General features: G+C 47.0%; 1 protein-coding gene across 2 annotated transcripts in view; it reads right to left on the bottom strand.

Annotated features, from left to right (window-relative positions):
• Window positions 1–18,261, bottom strand: part of NMNAT2 (nicotinamide nucleotide adenylyltransferase 2) — a 108,343-nt gene extending 90,082 nt beyond the window's left edge. The window contains exons 1-2 of one of the 2 annotated variants that reach the window (XM_037145515.2): window positions 18,255–18,261; window positions 17,818–17,961 (exon numbers count right to left, since the gene is read on the bottom strand). In XM_037145515.2, the coding sequence (XP_037001410.1) occupies window positions 17,818–17,902 (85 nt within the window). In that variant the 5' untranslated portion in view covers window positions 17,903–17,961; window positions 18,255–18,261. Of the gene's footprint in view, window positions 1–16,751; window positions 16,862–17,817; window positions 17,962–18,254 lie in introns of those variants that run through there. The other variant, XM_053663721.1, reaches the window with a different exon arrangement.
• Between the last annotated feature and the right edge of the window lie 925 nt (window positions 18,262–19,186).

Genomic DNA, 19,186 nt, shown 5'->3' on the forward strand with positions numbered 1-19,186 from the left:
ATAATTGCAGGACCTCGGTCAAATTACATAACCTCTTCGCCGCCTTGACCTCCTCTTGCAAACGTGGGGGCACAACTGACTTTGCAGGGCTGTTGCAAGAATTAAATGGGACGTCGTTGACAAAAGCACCTGGTGCACAGTAGGTCTTTTTTTAAAGATTTTTTAAACTTTTTTTATTGATTATGCCATTACATTTGCTCTATTCCCCCCTCCATTCCCCTCCACCCTGCATACCCCTCCCCCACCATTTCCCCCTTTAGTTCATGAACACGTGTCTCAAATTTTTTAGATTCTGTATTTCCCCTGCTATTCTTACCCTCCCCCCTATCTATTTTCTATCTACTGTCTATGCTACTTATTTTCTGTACCTTCTCCCCCCTTCCCCTCCTCCCACTCCCCTGTTGCTAACCCTCCATGAGATCTTCATTTCTATGGTTCTGCTCCTGATCTAGCTGTCCTCTTAGTTTGCTTTTGTTTTAGGTGTGGTTCTTAATAACTGTGAGTTTGCTGTCCTTTCACCATTCATCTTTTGTATCTTCTTTTTCTTAGGTAAGTCCCTTTAACATTGCATATAATAAGGGCTTGGTGATGATGAACTCCTTGAATTTGGTCTTATCTGAGAAGCACTTTATCTGTCCTTCCATTCTAAATGAAAACTTTGCTGGGTAGAGCAATCTTGGTTGTAGATCTTTGGTTTTCATGACTTGGAATACCTCTTTCCAGCCCCTTCTTGCCTGTAAGGTCTCTTTTGAGAAATCAGCTGACAGTCTGATGGGAACTCCTTTGTAGGTGACTGTCCCCTTAGCTCTTGCTGCTTCTAGGATTCTCTCCTTCATTTTAATCTTGGCTAATGTAATGATGATGTGCCTTGGTGTGTCCCTTCTTAGGTCCAACTTTTTTGGGACTCTCTGAGCTTCCTGGATTTCTTGAAAGTCTATTTCCTTTGCCAGATTGGGGAAATTCTCCTTTATTATTTGTTCAAATAAGTTTTCCACTGGTGGCTGTGCCTTTCCCCCTTCTGGTACCCCTATAATTCGGATGTTGGAACGTTTAAAGATGTCCTGGAGGTTCCTAAGCTTCTCTTCATTTTTCTGAATTCTTATTTCTTCATTCTTTTCTGTTTGATCATTTTTTTCTTCCTTCTGGTCCTCTCCCTTGGTTTGAGTCCCAATTTTCTTTCCATTACTATTGGTTTCCTGTGTATTTCCCTTCATTTCAATTAGTTTAGCTTCCATATGTTTCTCTAATTTGTGACTAAAATCAACCAGTTCTGTAAGGATCCTGATAACCAGTGTTTTGAACTGTGCATCTGAAAGACTGGCTATTTCTTCATCGCTTAGATCTATCGGTTCTGGGGCTCTGAGTTGTCCTAGAGCCATTTTTGGTCTATTCGTGCTGTTAAGTAAGCAGAGCGAAGCCTTAGTTGTTTACCAGGACGGGGAGACCCAGGTCGCTGGTTTGTGACGCTGTGTGTGGGGGCGTGGTCAGAGAGGGAGCAATGGCGGTCCTCTCCGCTAGCCCAGCCCATCCAGTCACACTACACGCCTCGGGCTTGTTTATCCGATTGGAATTGTGCAAGCCTGCTGCCCCGAGCAAGCTTCCCTTCTCACTGGTTTCTCCGCACGCAGGTGCGTGACCGACCTGCAGGTACGTGCGACCGACCGCAGACAGCCCTCCGCGCCTCTTCCCTGTGCGCTCCCGTAGCTAGCTAGCTCGCTTGCGATCAGCGCTTTCGGCTGCTTGCGCGCTCACCGCGCACCACCGGGGAATTTTTTCTTGCTAACCTGTTCCGCTGCTGGCTTCGCTCCTCATACCGGTCCAGCTGAGTATCTAGTTGTCCTTTGGACTCCGTATTGTCGATTTTCCGTGTGGCTTGGTTGTGACTGCTGTTAAAAATAGTTGTTCTTAGATTTGGTTGTGCACAGAGGCAAGGTGGTTCCTCCACCTACATCTCCATCTTGGCCCACAGTAGGTCTTAAAGAAAATGTTACTTCTCTTTTTTTCTTGAACGCTCAACTATCCCCAAGGATCCGTGAACCAAGGAGGGCTGAGGTTTTTTTCAGAACAATGCAATTGGAGCACCTCCCCACTAAGAACCCTGTTTCTGTGGTCCTGGGGACCTGGAAGGCATGGATGGCCCAGGGCGGTCCCTGAGGGCAGCCGGGGGGAGGGGAGCTCGGGGACACTGCTGCTTTCCTTGTGTGTGTCGCTTCTCCATCAGACCCAGCTGATGAGGCTGAGCTGCTTGCCCATCACTGTGGAAACAGCTGCCCAGAATGCCCATGGCGCCAGCCAGCACGGAAAGGGAGATTTGCAGGTTTTAACCTGCATATGCTTTAGAGTTGATGGTGAGAAAATGTCACATGCCAACATCGGATTCCATACTCCCCCCTTCCTGTCACCACTCCCTCAGTCCTCAGTTTCCTTATTACAAGGTGGCTGGGCAGGAGACGGCACCCCCGCCGGCTTCGCGGGCATAGAGTCAAGTACGTAAGAGCCATTGCCCGCATGCTATGATTTCCGGCTGCTGCACCGTCATTCCCCACAAAGGTTTGCTCGCTGCTTGATTTGAATGGCAGCAATACAAATTACACTTAAAACCAAAATTGAAGGCTCTTGGCTGCCACCTAAAAGGTAGTGATTGGAAGGGGTGCTTGGAAATTTTAAAGAGATGAAATAACGCAGGCGAGGAATGCCTGGCAGGGGGAAATGTAAAAGATAGCACATTTATCCAAAACAAAACAAGTACAGAATTCCTCACCCAGGCCGGGATCGGCTCCCTACCTAATGATGTGAAAGAGAAGTTCACCACTCGATGCTGCAAAAGGCAGGTCAGCGCGGGTCAGCGCGTAGAAGGTGGGTGTTTGAGGCAGTTCTGGCAGCTCCCACAGCCTGGAATCGCTTCACTAGCGTGCAAACGAGACTGAATTTCAAAACTTACGCCTAGAAATGGACAATAACCTGACCCAGAAATCTTGAAGGAGGGACACCTGATATTCTGCAGCATAGGTCAGCACAGAAGTTCGACCCCGTGAGTGTGGTGCCCTCAGAGAGGCACCCTTGCCACCGCCCACCTCGGTTCTGTTCCTGCCCCTTTGGCATGTTTTCTTCTCTCTTTGAACCCCAGCACCTCCTCCTCCCATCCTCACCCTCCTCCCTGTATCACTGAGAGAACAGAAACTCTCAGGAGAGAATTTGCGCACACTTCCACCACCATGTCTAGCTGCCTAAACCCCATGTGATTCCATAGTCTCACTTTCTCTTCTGCTACTGTGGGTGAATTTGTGGTGCTCCCAGGCAAGGCCAAACGCTCCATTTCTGCCTTGACCCAGTCCCTCTCCCCTAATTCAAGATTCTTCCAAGATTTCTCTCCTTTCTTGCATATTTGTTTTTTCATATCCACTGGTGATTCCCATTAGTATACATATGTGATGTTATTTTTCCCACTTAGTAAATAATAAACAAAAAAAAACAAAGACCATCTCTTGACCCACCTCCCTCTCTAGCCATGTGGGGCCTTTCTCTGTTCCCCGTAGAATAACAGTCCTCAAAACAGCACCCAAATTTGCTTTCCCCAGTCACACTCCTCTTTCCTTCTTATGCTCACGCAGGTCTAGTCTCTGCCCCCACCACCCCAGCAAATCTGCTCCTGCCAACGTCTTCAGCGGCCTTTGCTTTGTGACACCAGCAGTCAGTTCTCCGTGCTCATCTTGGCTGGTCTCTCAACAACGTTTCACATGTTGATCTTGCACCACTGAAACACCAACTTCACTCGACTTCCAGGTTGTCACAAGCTCCTGCTTCTCCTCAGCCTCCCTGACTGCTCTTTCACGGTCAAGGTTGCTATCTCTTCCCCCTCTCCCCAGTCCCTAAATGCTGCAGTGTCACAGGACTCTGCGCTTGACCCCTGCTCTGTCAATACTCTTTCCCTCTGTAGTCTCAGCCAGTCTCGTGGCTTTGAATATCAACTCTACGCTGATGACTCCCCGAGTTCTTTCTTTATTTCTATTCTTGGCTCATTCTGGCATATGCTGACTCAACATCTCCACTGGAATGTCTAATCTCCAGCTCAGAAGTAACACGTCCAAGACCGAGCTCCTGCTATTCCCTCCCACGCCTGCCCTTCCCACAGTCATCCCACATCAATCAATGTCAATGCCATTCTTCCAGGGGCGGGTCAAGCCAAAACCTGGGCTCACCCTCCATTTCTTTTTCTTTCTCACTAAAGCAGATCATTAACAGATCCTATTGGCTCTTTCTATAAAATCTATTTAGAATCCTATCACTTCTTCCTCCCTCTAACCTCCCTGGTCCAAACTACCATCCTTCCTCCTCTATCACAGCCCTGTTGGTCTGGTCTCATCACTGCAGTCACCTAAGTCAATGGAATTCAGATTACATAACACCTCTCCTTAAGCCCTTCAGATGGATCCCTCTCCCCCTTGCAGGCAAAGTCAAGGGCCTGATAAGGTCCTGTGTGGCCCACCCAATCTGGCCATCCAGTAGCTCTCTAGCCTTACTTGCCGCCACTAACCCATTCACTCTAGACACACTGATTTACTTACTTTTCTCTTGGGCCTTTGAGGGAAATACTCACCTCAGGGCCTTTGCACTTGCTGTTCCCTCTGCCTGGAGTGCTCTCCTCCCAACATCCATAGGGCTAAATCCCCCACCCCCTTCAGGTCTTTGTGCAAGTGTCGCCATCTAGTGAGGTCTCCCCTGATCACCCTTTAAAGCTGCAACCCCACCCCTGGTCCTCCCTACTCTTTTATCCGGCTCCTCTTTTTCTCTGTTTTTCTCTTTGGTATTTATTTGTTTACTGTCTTTCTGACTCCTCCAGACTGTAAGTGCCATGAAGGAGGGGGTTTCTGTTGGTTTTGTTCTTTGATGTACCTACAGCAGCTGGACCAATGCCTACACATAGTAGGCCCTTAAATCAGTACTGGTAGTGGTGGCAGTGGTGGTACTAAGCAAGCAAATAGAGAGCATCTCCGGAAATCACATGCTCCAGAAATGAACTCATCTCAAGTGGAAAATAAATTCATTCTCAGGCTAAATATACTTTTACTATATCAAGATTATATAATCTCAATCATCACCATAATGATAGTAATAACTTTTATATTTATTCAGTACTTTCTGGTTTACAGAATTCTTTCTCCCATACGGTTGTATGTCATCCTCGGGACAAGTCTGAAATTGAATAAGGCAAAGGATGTTGGTCCTATTTTGTAGATGAGAAAGATAAGCCCCCTCCAGCGTGCTCACGCCCGAGACAGTGAGTACAAAATTGTGATGAACGCAAGTCCCCTGAGTCCAGGATTAGACCTATTGCTTCCACACTAGTCGGTCTTCAAAGAAACCGGGCGTCCTTCTCTGGGTTACTCAGATGAGTCACAAAGGAACTGGGACCTTCACTCTCCTACTTTGGCTCTTAATTTATTCGACAAATATCAATCCAGTACTTCCTACATTGCAGCACTGTTCTAAGCACTTGGCACGCAGGAAAGGATAACCCAAACCAGGACAAGATTATGCTCTTATGGAGTCTACATTCTTAGAGAAGAGATGTCAATAAACAAAGAAGCATCCCCTAAAATATGTCAGGGGTGACAGCGCTGTGAAAGGAGTAGGGACAGAGACCAATGGGGAAAAGAACAGAGGAGTCATGTTAGCGATGTCCAGTTATAACTTGTTAACGTGTTGCCCACCAACCCTTCCTCCAGCAGTGGGGAGACACAGGGCTTCAAACTCTTGGGTGAGACAGTCTAAGATGTATTATTGTACATCCGAAGAACAAATAAGTTCAAGATTCCCAATGGAGATGCTAGGGAGTGGGGACGATAGTAAAGCCCGGTGGACACTTTCAGAAGAAAGCAATAGGACAAATAGCCCAAAGTTACAAGAACACAGACTTTGCTCATGACAAAGAACTTTCTAACAAACGAATCTGTCTAGCAATGAAACAGACTGGACATGAGCTCTCTGTCCTGAGAAGCATCCAATAAGTAGCTGAATGTCCTCTGAAGTCTCTTCCAACTGCAAACCTGATTCTTTTCCATTCTGTGGAATCTTTTTACCCTGTGTCATCATCATTTGTTCCAGTGGGCGATGGCGTGAGGACAGGCACGAAAATTTGGCCCAACACCATGGTTCTTTTGCCAGCCTGCAAAGAGAATGAGCAGTCACCTGACTGTTGTCCCAAATCCTTCCAGCAACAACAAAAGCTGACCCTGCTGCAGGGAGATTAAGAGCGCAGCCTACTCTGTCTAGCCTTACCCTGCAGAATGCACCAAGGGCTCCCATCTAAACAAGGTGCTCTGTCCAGCAGGAATGGGCAGCATGTCTTTGCCAGTCACTCTGATCTCGCTGGCAGTTAAGTCACCAGCAATGACTAAAAGGAGCAGAGCAAATTGTCCTAGACAGGAGGCCGCCCCTCTGGGGACTTCTGGATGCTTGTCGTAATGTCCGAATGCCCAGGCCTTCCTGAGACCCCAGCCTGCTCACAGCATCTCTGGTTGGCAATTGTCCTCCCTCCTTTGCCTTTAAGCCACTTCCCAAACCTCCCACTGACACTGGAAACAGACCTCCAGGGTGACTGCATGCTGGCCTGGGCAAGACATCCTGGGACAGACACTGGCAACAACTGCTATTACCCCATTTACCCATCACTGACTATGGGCCAGACAGTGTGCTAAAAACACTATATGTGACGAGAGGGACTGTGACCTTGATATATGTGGCCATATGTATCCCCATGCCTGGAGAACCACAGCAGGGCAGAGTCTGACCAGCAGCTGTGGCTTCTGCTTGTTGAGTGGGGTGGGGTGGGCTGGCCAAGGGATTTAAAGAGGTGGGAAAGGTGATGGAGGGGCAGCTGGGGCACGGAAGCTAAGGGCAGCAGCCAGAGGGCCACCAGGGTGTGTCATGGAAAGGACACAGGGAGGTGAGGGGCAGTTGATAGAAGAGAGATGAACCTGCTGCGATAAGGGGAAGAACCAAATCCCCTCTCCCTAGAGCTGAGTGGGGCACTTTGGAAATGGTTGGTGATTGGCACTGTAACCTCATTATCTCTTCATAAAACGTGTGGTGCAATTGACATCATTTAGACTTAGAGGCTGGATCTGCAGGGGGAGCGATAGGGCCCTGGGGCCCAAAGGGACAGCCAGGCTGTCAAAGGTGACGTTGTAATATATTCATACTCTTTCATTTAATCCTCACAACAGCCCAACAAGGTAGATGTTATCATACTTATTTTATGGTGTGTGCGAGTAGGAAGTTATTGAATAATTATCTGTAGACACTCTTGCCAACTACAACGCAAAAGAAGGGAGAGAGTTTTATATTTATGTCTGTCCACACTGACGCTGAGTGTGGCTACTTCACGGTCATCACCCAGGACCCTTCCCAATCGGCTCCCAGTCTTCTGTTTCCCTCCAGTGGCTCCTGGTTCTGATCTGAGCCCCACCTATTGCTCCTCTCTGTCCTCCGGACTCATCCAAGGTCTCTCTGGTGGTCCGCAGAGTCCTTCGGCCCTTCCACACTTGGCTGCCTTGGGCAGGATCCCCAGAGCAGTGTAGGCCTGTCAGCACACAAACCCACAGCCCCTAACACAGAGCTGAGGGACCCACAGGGCAAGCCAGCATCGTGCGGGAGTTAAAACAGTGACGTCCAGAGCCAGAGCCTGTGTGTCCACATTTCTGCCCCCAACCCTTGTTGTGTGGCTTTACACACATTTACCTCACCTCTCTGATCATTGGCTTAATGAGAAGGTTAATAGGATTGTTGTGAGAGTGAAATGAGGCAAGGCGAGGAGGGCACTTAAAACAGGGCCTGGCGCAAAGTAAGTGCTCAGTGAATATTAGCTTGTGTGTTAGTGGATACTGATTATTTATTGAAAAGGATAAACAGAACTGGTCACAACGCAGGCCCAGAAAAATTGCTTGATGTCAGGGACGCCTGGCCGCGGCTGCTCCTCCCTCCAAGGCAGGGAGAGTATCTATGGTTTCAGCCCCCATGAAAGCCTTTGGGTATGAGCCCTCTGGGGCTGGCTCAAACCTGGGGAAAAGGGAAGGGAACGGACCCGAGAGATCACGTACCTAACTGACAAGTTGGGTTTTTTCCTTCCACATCCCTTTAACTACTAAAGTCCAAACTCCAAAGCTATTTTCATACAATGAAATGCTTCCTCATAAGCAACATCATGTCGTGTACTCTCTTTCCCTTTCCCAACTTTTTCAAACAGTTATCTTTAGGCACATTTCTTTAAAAACAAAGTTTTTTAAGATCCCAATAGACTGAAATAAACAATTTGCATCTAAAAGAGAGGTGTGGTGTAAACTACTATGGGTTGTACTGAGGGGGATAGAAGCAAATGAAGGGCATCAATGCTTGAAAAACATTAAAACACGCCATGGCCATGAGGTGGGGAAGGCCCACTGCAAGACTGTCCTTACCGGCTTCCCACCATCTCTTCCCCATCCACAGTTAGAGCTGTCATACAATCACAAATGAAACATGAACCAGCCTTAATAAAAACAAGTGCAGCTGGGAATGGAAAATCCCTGTGGCCCAGTCATCCCAGCCCCTTTTATGAATATTGAGAGCCACAGGATGCACTGGGAAAACTAGGATAGTGGGTCTCTGCATTCCCCAAAGGGTTCAGCAGGGAGTTCTTTATTCACCATTTAAATGCAAATGATCACAGAGCTGCGTAACAATACACTTGCAGAAGTTGATTTAGAACAGCACCAGGAAAGGATTAAGGGCCTGATAAGAAGGATTTTCTTTTAATTTCCTTTGGAGGTTAAAGTCAGGTCAAACAGAAGCCCAGAATTCCAACGCGACTTCAGGAGCCAACCTTGTCACCGAGCAAAATTCATTTATTTTCCTCCTTTTGTGAAGAAATAGAGGGAAAAGTTCATTTGTTTTCTTTTTGTTTGGTTTATCACAGACAAGCAGGACTCCGGATCGGTGTGAGCTTACGTCGCACCAAACGGATAATAATACAAGCAAAAGCCCGGAAACTTGACCCCTAACCTGTGCCATCCTGAGGGTGAAGGCAGGCCCTTAGACATACTGGAAACTGTTTCCAGACCCCTCTTCTGATTTGTCAGATCCCGCAGGTTGGGAACCATGGATGTAGGGACACCTGACCCGACATTCGTAGCTCTGAATGACAGGGGATGAAGAGTTGAATGTTGGAAGCTGGGGAAGAATGGCTCATTGTGTCCAGTGGTGGCCACTGTGCAGGGAGCCTCACAGCTCCCGAACGACCTGAGAAAGATGGGAAAAGCCAGGAGTCCCTTGCTTTAAAGGCAACGTCAATGCCGAAGTGTCACCCACTGTTGAATGGAGGCCATCACTCGAAGATGGAAGTTAGACATTGTCCCAAACCAGTTTCATCTGCCACCCAAACTTTCAAGCAAACAAGCATGAACTGGGGAGGAGAAAGATCCGGCCTGCAAATGATGATCGTACAGACAGAGAAGCAGGTAAGCTACTAGCTAAAAGGACCTCACCTTGAACTGTCTGGGATTTGCTTCAAAAGGCAATGTTAATGCAGGGATAGGGCAGTGGGTAGGGGTATCAATGAATCAAGGTTGGCAATGAACTGATAATAACTGGAGTTGGGTGACAGGTACGTTGGAGTTTAGTATACCATTCTGTCCACTTTTGCATGTGTCTGGAAGTTTCCAGAAGAAAAATGACTTTTTTTTTGTTATTTGATTTTTTTAAAGATTCCACCTGCCCAATTTAAATGTGACACTGCCCACCTCTGTTGGGACAAAGTCACTATTGCAAAGGACAAGAGTCCTCTTCCTGGTCCGTGGGATCCCCGGAAACAGCAGTGCTAATGGCAGGACCATGAGGGGAGGAGCCACACAAGACAGGAAGGAAGTTCATGGTTCAGTCCCCAAACCAAGACTTACAGACAAGAACAAGAGTTGTCTGGAGCTCTCAATAGAACCCATTTAAAACAGAACAGTCTCTGCTGGAAAATATAAAGAACTTGATAATTCAAGATTGCAGAGACTTCTAGTCTCAGCCTTGACTGGGAACCTGCAGTGTCTTTCTTGCTCTAAAGGTAACACATCACTCCAGTGTGTGGTTGACATTATCTCATATAACAAAGCACATCTGCTGACTGCAAAGGTGCAGAGGTCACCAGACCCTGGTGGTACACCAGTCACTTTCTTTGTTGGTTTTTCAACAGCCAGATTTTTAAATGAACAGCACTAGTTTAGCAGCTTAGTCTACCAAATTGATTGGTTATTCAGAACATCAGGACATTTTAGCATACAGGTACCCATAGCTTGCCTGACCAGATTCTATTACAAAGAGACAAACACAGAGCCACCAGTAAAAGGCACATCCAACAAGCGAAGTTCAATAACAGATAAGATAGCACACACCAGGGCCACCCCAGAATGCAGCATCATGAACTGGATATAACATTTAAAGGGGGATCTAGACAATGAAGATATGGTCAAGGACGATGAGCCAGGATGTTATGAAAAGTAGCAATGGCAATGGATGTCCAGCTGAAGGTACTGGGGCTTGTTAAGCCAAAAGAGAAGACTAGAGAGGAGGACAGAGAAGCTGCCTCCAGCTATTCAAACATCTCACAAATAGAGGACAGATCAGACCTGCTCCGCAGATCACAAGGCAGAGAACTAGGGCCAACACAGAGAAGTCTCGGGGAGGCCAATGTCAGCCCAATAGAAGGAACAATCTTGAAAAAATTAAAACTGAGCCAAGTGCTATTTGGCTCCTTCGGAACATAGTGCATTCCCTGGAAGCTCAAAGGCAGAGTTTGGACAAACACTTGGGAGGATGTTTTACAAAGATCTCACGACTGGATGAGTATCAGCATGATTTTGGAAAATGCCTTCCAAAGGAGATTCTGTGATTTCTGCAGATGAGAGCTTCTACTTGACAAACCAAGGTTTTCCATTCATTTGTTTGAAATAAATAATATACCAAGCTTCCCTTGGCCAGGTGCCACGTCCCTAAAACCTGTTTCAAACTGAGAATAGATAAAAATAAAACCTAACTCCTCTGCCATCCTCAAACCACTTTCGCCTCACGGAGAAACCCTTCCTAGGTGCACCATACCTCTGCCTAAGGCAGTCAGTAAACAGTTTTCAGGATAAATTTCATCCTGGACCCTGCATTTTTCACTCCAGCCTAGACTTCACAGCTCTCAGACGTGACCTGCAGGTTCCCTGTGGCTGTCCAGGAAGGCTCTGCTCTGGGACAAGGTTCCACTCCAGCACAAAGGAGCCTTCCCACCCTGAGGCTAGGTTTTGAGGCCCCCCGGGCGTTCGCTATTTGTCTTGTCTTCTGACTCTGTTATCCTTGAATCTGTTTGTCTGTATTTTCCAGTTCCCAAATTCTTGTCTCATTTCTGATCACCTATGTTGCCTAAACTTTGAGATTCTGAGTATTCCTAATCGTCCATTCATTTGAAAAATATCTATAGTATCTCCATGTGCTTATATGGAGCACCACACTAGGCACCTTAGAACAGAGAAAGCCGTAGGACCTTGGCAAGGGCCCACATCTGATAGAGAATGTGAAATGTGGACAGAAATAGCTACAACCCACAGTACAGTGTGCTAAGTGCTATAAGAGAGGTACAAACCAAGTGTCATCAGAGTTCAGAACGAGGTGAGGTGCTGCAGAGAAACGAGATGGGACTGTAGCAACAGCCTGTAAAAGCCTGATGCAATTAATGTGCTCATGTTTTTACAAAACTCCTCAAATATTAAGGCATATGAAATATTCGATTTAAGGAAAGAAATAGCTGTGAATCAGAACAAGGGTATTCTGGGGAAGTATACGCAATGTTCGACAGCAGAGAAATGCCCAACATTAGCCAGAGGGATGATAAGTGCCCAGTGTCGACAGGACAGGAGAGAACCATGCCCATTCTGAGCATGGCTGTTTACTAAGTCAGCCAGAAACATTATTCAATACGATGATGAAATTGGTACTACATTTGCTGCTTAAATGAGTCTTTTTAGAGATTAAGTTTAGACTGAAAAATTGTTTCTAAAGAGTCTCTCTGGGTAATGCACTTCAACTGCGCTTTGTATTTTTAGAACCCTTTAGATTCGCTCCCCATTGCAACCCCCAGAAGTAGACAGGCTTTTTCTGCAGACAACCAGATAGCAAATATTTCAGGCTCTCATTCCATAGGCTTTCTGCTATAAGTGCTCAACTCTGCCGTTGTAGCATAAAAATAGCCACAGGCGATACTCGTGTGAATGAGTGTGGTATAAATAAAACTTTATTTACAACATGCACACTAAAATTTGAATTTCATATAATTTCCATGTGTCACAAAATATGATTACTATTTTATGTTTTTTTCCCAACCATTTAAAAATATAAAAGTCATTCTTAGCTTGCAAGCCCCATTTGGCCAGGAGGCTGCAGAGTTTGCTGACCCCTGGGGTTAAATCAATCACACTGTTTACAAATGATAAAACAAAGGCTGAAGGAGACTAAGTGCATTCTCAAATAAACAGCAATTTCGTTTATTAATTTTCATCTAAAGAGAAATAATGAAGCAATAGGAAAAACTGTGACATTTACCCACCCTTTAGAACATGACTCACAGCTCGGGAAAGTCATATATCATCTATTAACTTCAATTCTAATTTTTAAACTGTGTACTTAGCAAGATTGGTTCATGGTAAATGAAGCAATTATGTCTTAGGTTTTACTGTCTTTCTTAATTTTAATTTATCATAATGCCAATCTCTACAAAAATTTGCCTTGTTGTAAAGATCTTGAAGTTCATGCGATGAGCCACACACTGCTAAATATTTATCAGCACATAAATATTTCAAAAGAAATGTGAACAGCTATTGATGTAATTTAATCTCAGTGCTCCATGAAATGAGGAATGCACCTTTCTATAGGCACCAAGATGAAGGGTTCGGAAACCGATGATGAATAAAACAATGGAAAACGCATTTCCTACCCCTGCAACATCACTTGTTTGAGGCTTCAAAACGATACACTAAATTTCAAGGTCACAGAGACTCACCGCTTCATAGCAAGAGCAGAAATATACTTGTTGGAGACCCCTGGAAGGGTCACAGCTGAAAACAAGGATCACAGCTGAAAACAAGGGTCAAAGGAAAGGCTCTCTCCTTAGTCCTTTTACTTCAGACAGTCAAGTGTGTAGAAAAGAGAGTGGGCGCAGAATCCAAATTCTACAAACTCATGGAAAACCACATGAGGGTGAGTGGTTTCCATGGAGTTCACCAGCTCTAAAATGCTTGAACAAGGAGGCAGCCATCCTTTGAAGTAAAAAGGGGAGGAGTACATTTAAAACCTGGATGAGAACAATTTTCCATCCGAGCAGTAAGTAGTTGTTTGATTGTTCGGTTGGGTCATACAGCAGTGTATTTTCTCACCCGTCTATTCCTTCAATAGATACAGCCTGAGCAATCTACAATGGCTCCATTTGCAAAAATATGAATACATAAATAAAACCATGAAGAAAAGGAAGAGAACGCCTTATTTCAAAAGGTGACACAAAAATACCAACATAATTTAAAAAACGATAACATTAAAATGGTTAGATAAAACCGTGGTGGCAGATCCCTAACAAAGGGAACTTTTAGGATCGAGTCCCACATTGGTAATGTACTTTCTCTCCCAGTCTTCCTTCGGGGGGCTCACTAAAAGTGCTGGGTGAATGCTCAGCTCTGGCACTGCCCCTGCCCACCACCCGTTTTCTGGCTTTTTCATCTCCTGCACTCACTCCAGCCATCCAGCCAGCTCCTTGGAGATCCCTTAATGAGCTACGCCATTTGGGGCCTTCCCGCACATCTTGCTCTCAGCCCAGGAGGCCATTCTCCAACCTGTCCACCGGGCAGGCCCCTTCTTCCAAGCTCACTCTCACTAACACCTGCGCTGCAGACCCTCCCACCCTTCAAGCTCCTACCTGACTTAATTCTCACCTCTTTCATAGCACTTATGGCTTGAACTGCTATGTTTAGTTTGTTTATCTCCTCTACTGAAGATGATGTTCCTGAGGCAGGAAAAGGAGTGTGTTGAATTTCCATACCTCTGGGGCCTCGGTGGTGCCTCAGGCACATTCACAACTCGATAAACATTTATGGAATGAGTCAAGGGCCACTGAGTCTTTTCATGACTCGACCCTTCCTGTGGCAGAGAGAATACAGACTTGAGGTAAGAAGGGAGGTAATTCTAACCATTATGCATCAGACATTTATTTAGCATCCGCTGTGTGCCAGGGAGCCTGAGGTCCATTAGTGAGCAGGGTAAATGAAAACCCCTGCCCTGTGAAGAGCTCATGCTCTTAGCTGGGGAGATAGGCACCAAACAAGAAACATAATAAAGAAATAACATGCTTTGCTGAAAGGCTTTAAGAGGTAAGGGGAAAAGATATAAGTAGAGCTGGATAAGGGGGACTGGGATGTGTGAGTTAGGATTTTAAATCGTGTGATCAGGAAAATAGAATCTGCCAAATGGATGATGAGAAGGTTATATTTGGGCAAAGACTCTGAGAAGGAGAGTCCATTAGACTTGGGGGTACATGTGGATGGGCTTTCAGGCACTGGGAACATTCAGTATAAAGACTTTAAAACCAAAGCAGGGGGGGTCAGTGGGGTGGGCTAAGAATGAGTTAGAAAGACGTGTGCTTAGACAAGAGGTGAGGGGAGAAGGGTGACAGATCGTGAAGGCTTTGTAGGTCATTATAATAAAACTTAAGCCACTTAAGAAAGTCCCTTAACCTCTGAACACCAGTTTTTCGTTTGTGAAATGGAGATAATCGGGTCTTTCTTGTAAGTTTGTTATCAGTAACATGTGCTAACATATATGAAAAAGCATCGCAACCTAGAAACTACTGTACAAAAAATAAATTACACTATTTATCACAAGCTCAAAGATTCCCACAACAGATTCTACAAAAAAATAGTTTAATATGAGCCCTGGCTGGTGTAGCTCAGTGGGTTGAGCACAGGCCTATGAACCAGAGGATGGCGGTTCAAATCCCAGTCAGGGCATATTCCTGGGTTGCAGGTTGGTTCCCTGCAGGCCAGTTCCCAGCAAGGGATGCACGAAAGGCAACCATACATTGATATTTCTCTCCCTCTCTCCTTCCCCCTAAAGATAAATAAATAAATGAAATCTTAAAAAAAAGAAATAAAAAATAGTTTAATATATATTTTGTGTTCATGTTACCTATTCATATGTATATGTGCTAAATCCTTTATTAGGTTATAATACCTCCTTACAGATATGTGATCATACCACTGCCTCCTTCCACCTTGTTCTCTGAATTATATGTGACTAATGGACACTCAAAAGGTTTTATTGGCAGATAGTCTCTTCTTCTGCAGTTCCAATAACAAGCAAATAGTCACTACTTTTCAGCCCTGGCTGGTGTAGCTCAGTGGATTGAGCACGGGCTGAGAACCAAAGGGTCAGTGATTCGATTCCCAGTCAGGGCACGTGCCTGGGTTGCAGGCCGGGTCCCTAGTGGAGGCCATGTGAGAGGAAACCACACATTGACCTTTTTCTCCCTCTTTCTCCCTCCCTTCCTCTCTCTCTAAAAATAAATAAATAATCTTAAAATATATTTTAAAAAGCCTCTTTTCACCTATGCTATGTCTAAACCTCCATATTGTAATCCATGCTTAATCCCATATATTCTACCCTCCAAAGTCACCATGAACTGTCAGGTCAGCCCATTGACTTAACAAAAGCCTTTATCACATTGACTTAACAAAAGCCTTTATATCATTGTTACCAAACTCTCTTCAGCTGCAAGAGACAATCCTTGGTTTTCGATCTAAAGCTGTCCCCAATTGCATCCCAAAAGAAGCAGAATTAACTCCATTCTCAGCTCTGGGAAGAAAGGAGGAGCGCCTGCTGGCTCTATAGATTCCCGGAGCCAAGGAGTTCCAGAGGGAAGCCCATCCCTGTCTGGGCAACGGAGAGGGATGCGGTGCATCAACATAAAATGACCAGAGGAACATGGAGACAGAGGAAAAGAAGGACGGGGGTGGGGACGCCAGAATCAAAAGAAAGTGGAAGTCCAGTGTGCCCAAGGCCCTGACATTCCCTTAGAAGACCGATGAGATGTTCTGGTCTAGCCTGATGCCTAACAAGAAGTCTTTACTTAATAAGGAAGTTGGCATTAGCTCCTAACAAAACACCTTTAAAAGCTGAACGGATGGTTAGGAAGGGCTGGCTACCTCTCGGTATCCCTCCTTGAAGCCTGTGAATCTGTCTGCCTGATCTGCCCTCCGCTCAAAGTAATTCTATATTCTTTTCTTGAGGTTTTTAAATCAGTAGATTCAGTTCAACGCACATTTTAGGCTTAACAAAAAAATGTTAGTGTAGGACACCTCTCCCAGGCTTTACCGGTATGATGTGGCTTTGGTGGAAGAGCCCTAGGAGGGCTCAGCAATCCTCCGGATCCGGGTAAACACGTGTGCCCGCAGCCAGCGCCAGCACACCCTGCGTTTCAGCACCGCCGCCTCTGGATAGCGCCCTGCGGGAAGCCCAGGTCGGGCCTCCTATGGTCACTCATCCATCTTCAGCCCACTCGTTCTCCTCCTCTCTTTTCCCTCAGGACCAGCGGGGGCGGGGGAAGCACCCCCCAACTTCTAACCTCTCTTTAAGCCTGCTTCTAAAGTGACCTCCGCGTCCCTCCCTCAGGATCTAACCGCGCACGCCCCCGCGCCTTTGGGTCCTACCCGAGCAGCAGCAAAACCGCATGGTTTACCCAGCGGTGGTCCGAGATCTCCGACAGGCATCGGTCGTCTTTTCCTTACCCCAGCTAATCTCAAACCAGCAGCTAGGAGCCCCCGCCCGGTCTCTCTGTCTCCAGGTCCAAAGCCTCCAAGAAACAAACGGCGCGATTATGCGCCTTGCCCCCGCCCCAACTTGAGCGCGCGCGCGCGCACACACACGCATACACACGAATTCAATACACACACTCGCACGCCGCAAGCCTCTCGGGTGCTATCGTCGCCCTGGGCAGAGAGTCTCAGCCAACTTGGGTCCGGACCCACCACACACCAGTTCGCAAAGGGCCGCCTGCAGTGGCAGCCCCGCTGCCTCCCCTTCCAGGGCAGCCGGGGTCCCCGCAGCCAAGCCCAAGCTGGCCAGCAGTCCCCCCTCACCCCACCCCATTCATTCAGCCATCCGATCTCCCGCGGGCAAAATACGACGCACCACCCTCAAACCTTTCGATCCTGGACCGCCCCAACCACTGTCCAAACCCGGAATTAATCTCCTGGAAGCCCCAGCCGTGTTGCCGGAGTGTGGTGAGTGTGTGTTTGTGCCTCCGATGCACATCCATTATTTAACTCCTTCGAGCTTCGCGCCCAGCCTAAACAAACAGCACGTTATCTCCGTCTCTCTCCTCCCTTCTCCGCGCCCAGCCTCGGCCCCCATCTCGGCCCCCATCTCCATCCTTTTCAGCCAAGGATCCAAACCACGGAACATCCGCACCCCAGTTCTCCGAACCTCGACCGAGTCCACACCAACAACACTCACCTTCCTCCCTTCCCCTCCCCCACCTCTTGGTCCCCGCAAGCCGGTCTGGCCGGAGCAAGAGACGCCTGGAAAGCGCGGTCTGCGTCCCCTCCCGGGAGCCCGGGATCCAGGGATCCAGGACCTGACTTCCGACGCGCGGGGTCAGCCAGAGCACCCCTCCGAAGGGCCACGCGCCTCCCAGCTCCGTCGCCCTGGAAAACACCGGTGCCGGGGAAAGCAGAGAGGCGGAAGCAGCCTCCGAGGGTGGGCGGGAGGACTCACCGAACATCTGAATGTGTCCTTTGGTGATGGGGTTGAAGCTGCCGCAGGCGAGCAAGATAACGTGGGTCTTGGTGGTCTCGGTCATGGTGCCGGTGGGCGCCTCGCGCTGGTCTTGGGGTCGCTTCTCTTTTTGTGTCCGGATGCCTGCAGAGGGAGAAAGGAAGGCGAGGCTCCGGCTCGGATGCTGTGGACTCCAAGGAGCCGCTCCAGACGCAAACCGCGTCACTCCCGCCTCCCCTTAACGCTTGCGTCTCCGGCAAGATCCGAAGCCGCTTTTGTACTGCTCTGCTCGCTCATTCTCCTTTCTTTTTGGCTTCTCACGGTCTCTCGCCCTTCCTTTCTCTCGCCCCCACCCCACCTCGCCCCGTCTTGTTCTCCGTATGTGTTTATCTACAAGACAGAACGTGGTACCCAAGTCCAGGACCAGGAATACTCACAGTATGGTGTGAGCTCTTTCTCTCTCTTACCTCCTTCTGATTCAGTTTTTCTCCCTCATTCTAACATTTTTCTGTCCACACCTACTTTCTCTAACCCTTCCAACAACTCCCAACGTGTTTCATCTCAAGAACTGTTTCTCTCTTCCTCAGGGTTTTAAAGGAGAAACCACAACTGTTCATTTCAGGAGTATTTATATCTGCCTTTGTTGGTTTTTTCCCCCCTTACCTGATGATTTTGAATTATTGAACTTAGCCAAGAAATAGGGGAAACTTCAATCCTTCCCCTGGTCCTTCTTGTGGGTCAAAGCCACCACGCGATCAGACAGACAGGACATGGGTGGGGCAGAGTTAACTGAAGCCATTCTGTAAAACGATGGAGATCTTGCCTGAGTGAAGGAAGATGAGACAAAGAGTTGCCCATTCAGCAAGTGTTTCCTGAGTGCTCACTGTCGTGTTAGACTCCATTGTAAACCCTGCAGATAAAGCCGAGGCCCTGTCCTCATGGAGCTTACATTCTACGGAAAGGAAACAGACAATACACAAACAGATAAAGAAAATATTAGAAGGCAGTTGTGCGGCGCTCAGTGAGTGACTGCAATTTAGGCTCCGACTGTGGTTGGAAGAAGGGGGACTACTTTAAATGGGGGAAAAGAAGAAGAAAGTCATTTGTCTTCTGGAAATTTTCAAACGCATGCAAAAGTAAACAGCATGATATAGTGAACCAGTTACCCAACTTTAATAATGATCAATTCATTGACAGACTTGACTCACTGATAGCACTGTCCATAATAATTCTGGACAGAGAGGCTCCACAAGTACAATTATCTACGTGTGGAGCTTTCCTGGGCTCCAAGATTCTTGGGTAAATGGCTACCCTTCATTAGTGAGTTGGTCATTGTTTCTTATCCAAAAGCATATAATAGGAGCGCAAA

This window comes from Artibeus jamaicensis, unplaced genomic scaffold, assembly GCF_021234435.1.
Source record: "Artibeus jamaicensis isolate MK-2021 breed Jamaican fruit bat unplaced genomic scaffold, CSHL_Jam_final contig_327, whole genome shotgun sequence".
NCBI lineage: Eukaryota > Metazoa > Chordata > Mammalia > Chiroptera > Phyllostomidae > Artibeus > Artibeus jamaicensis.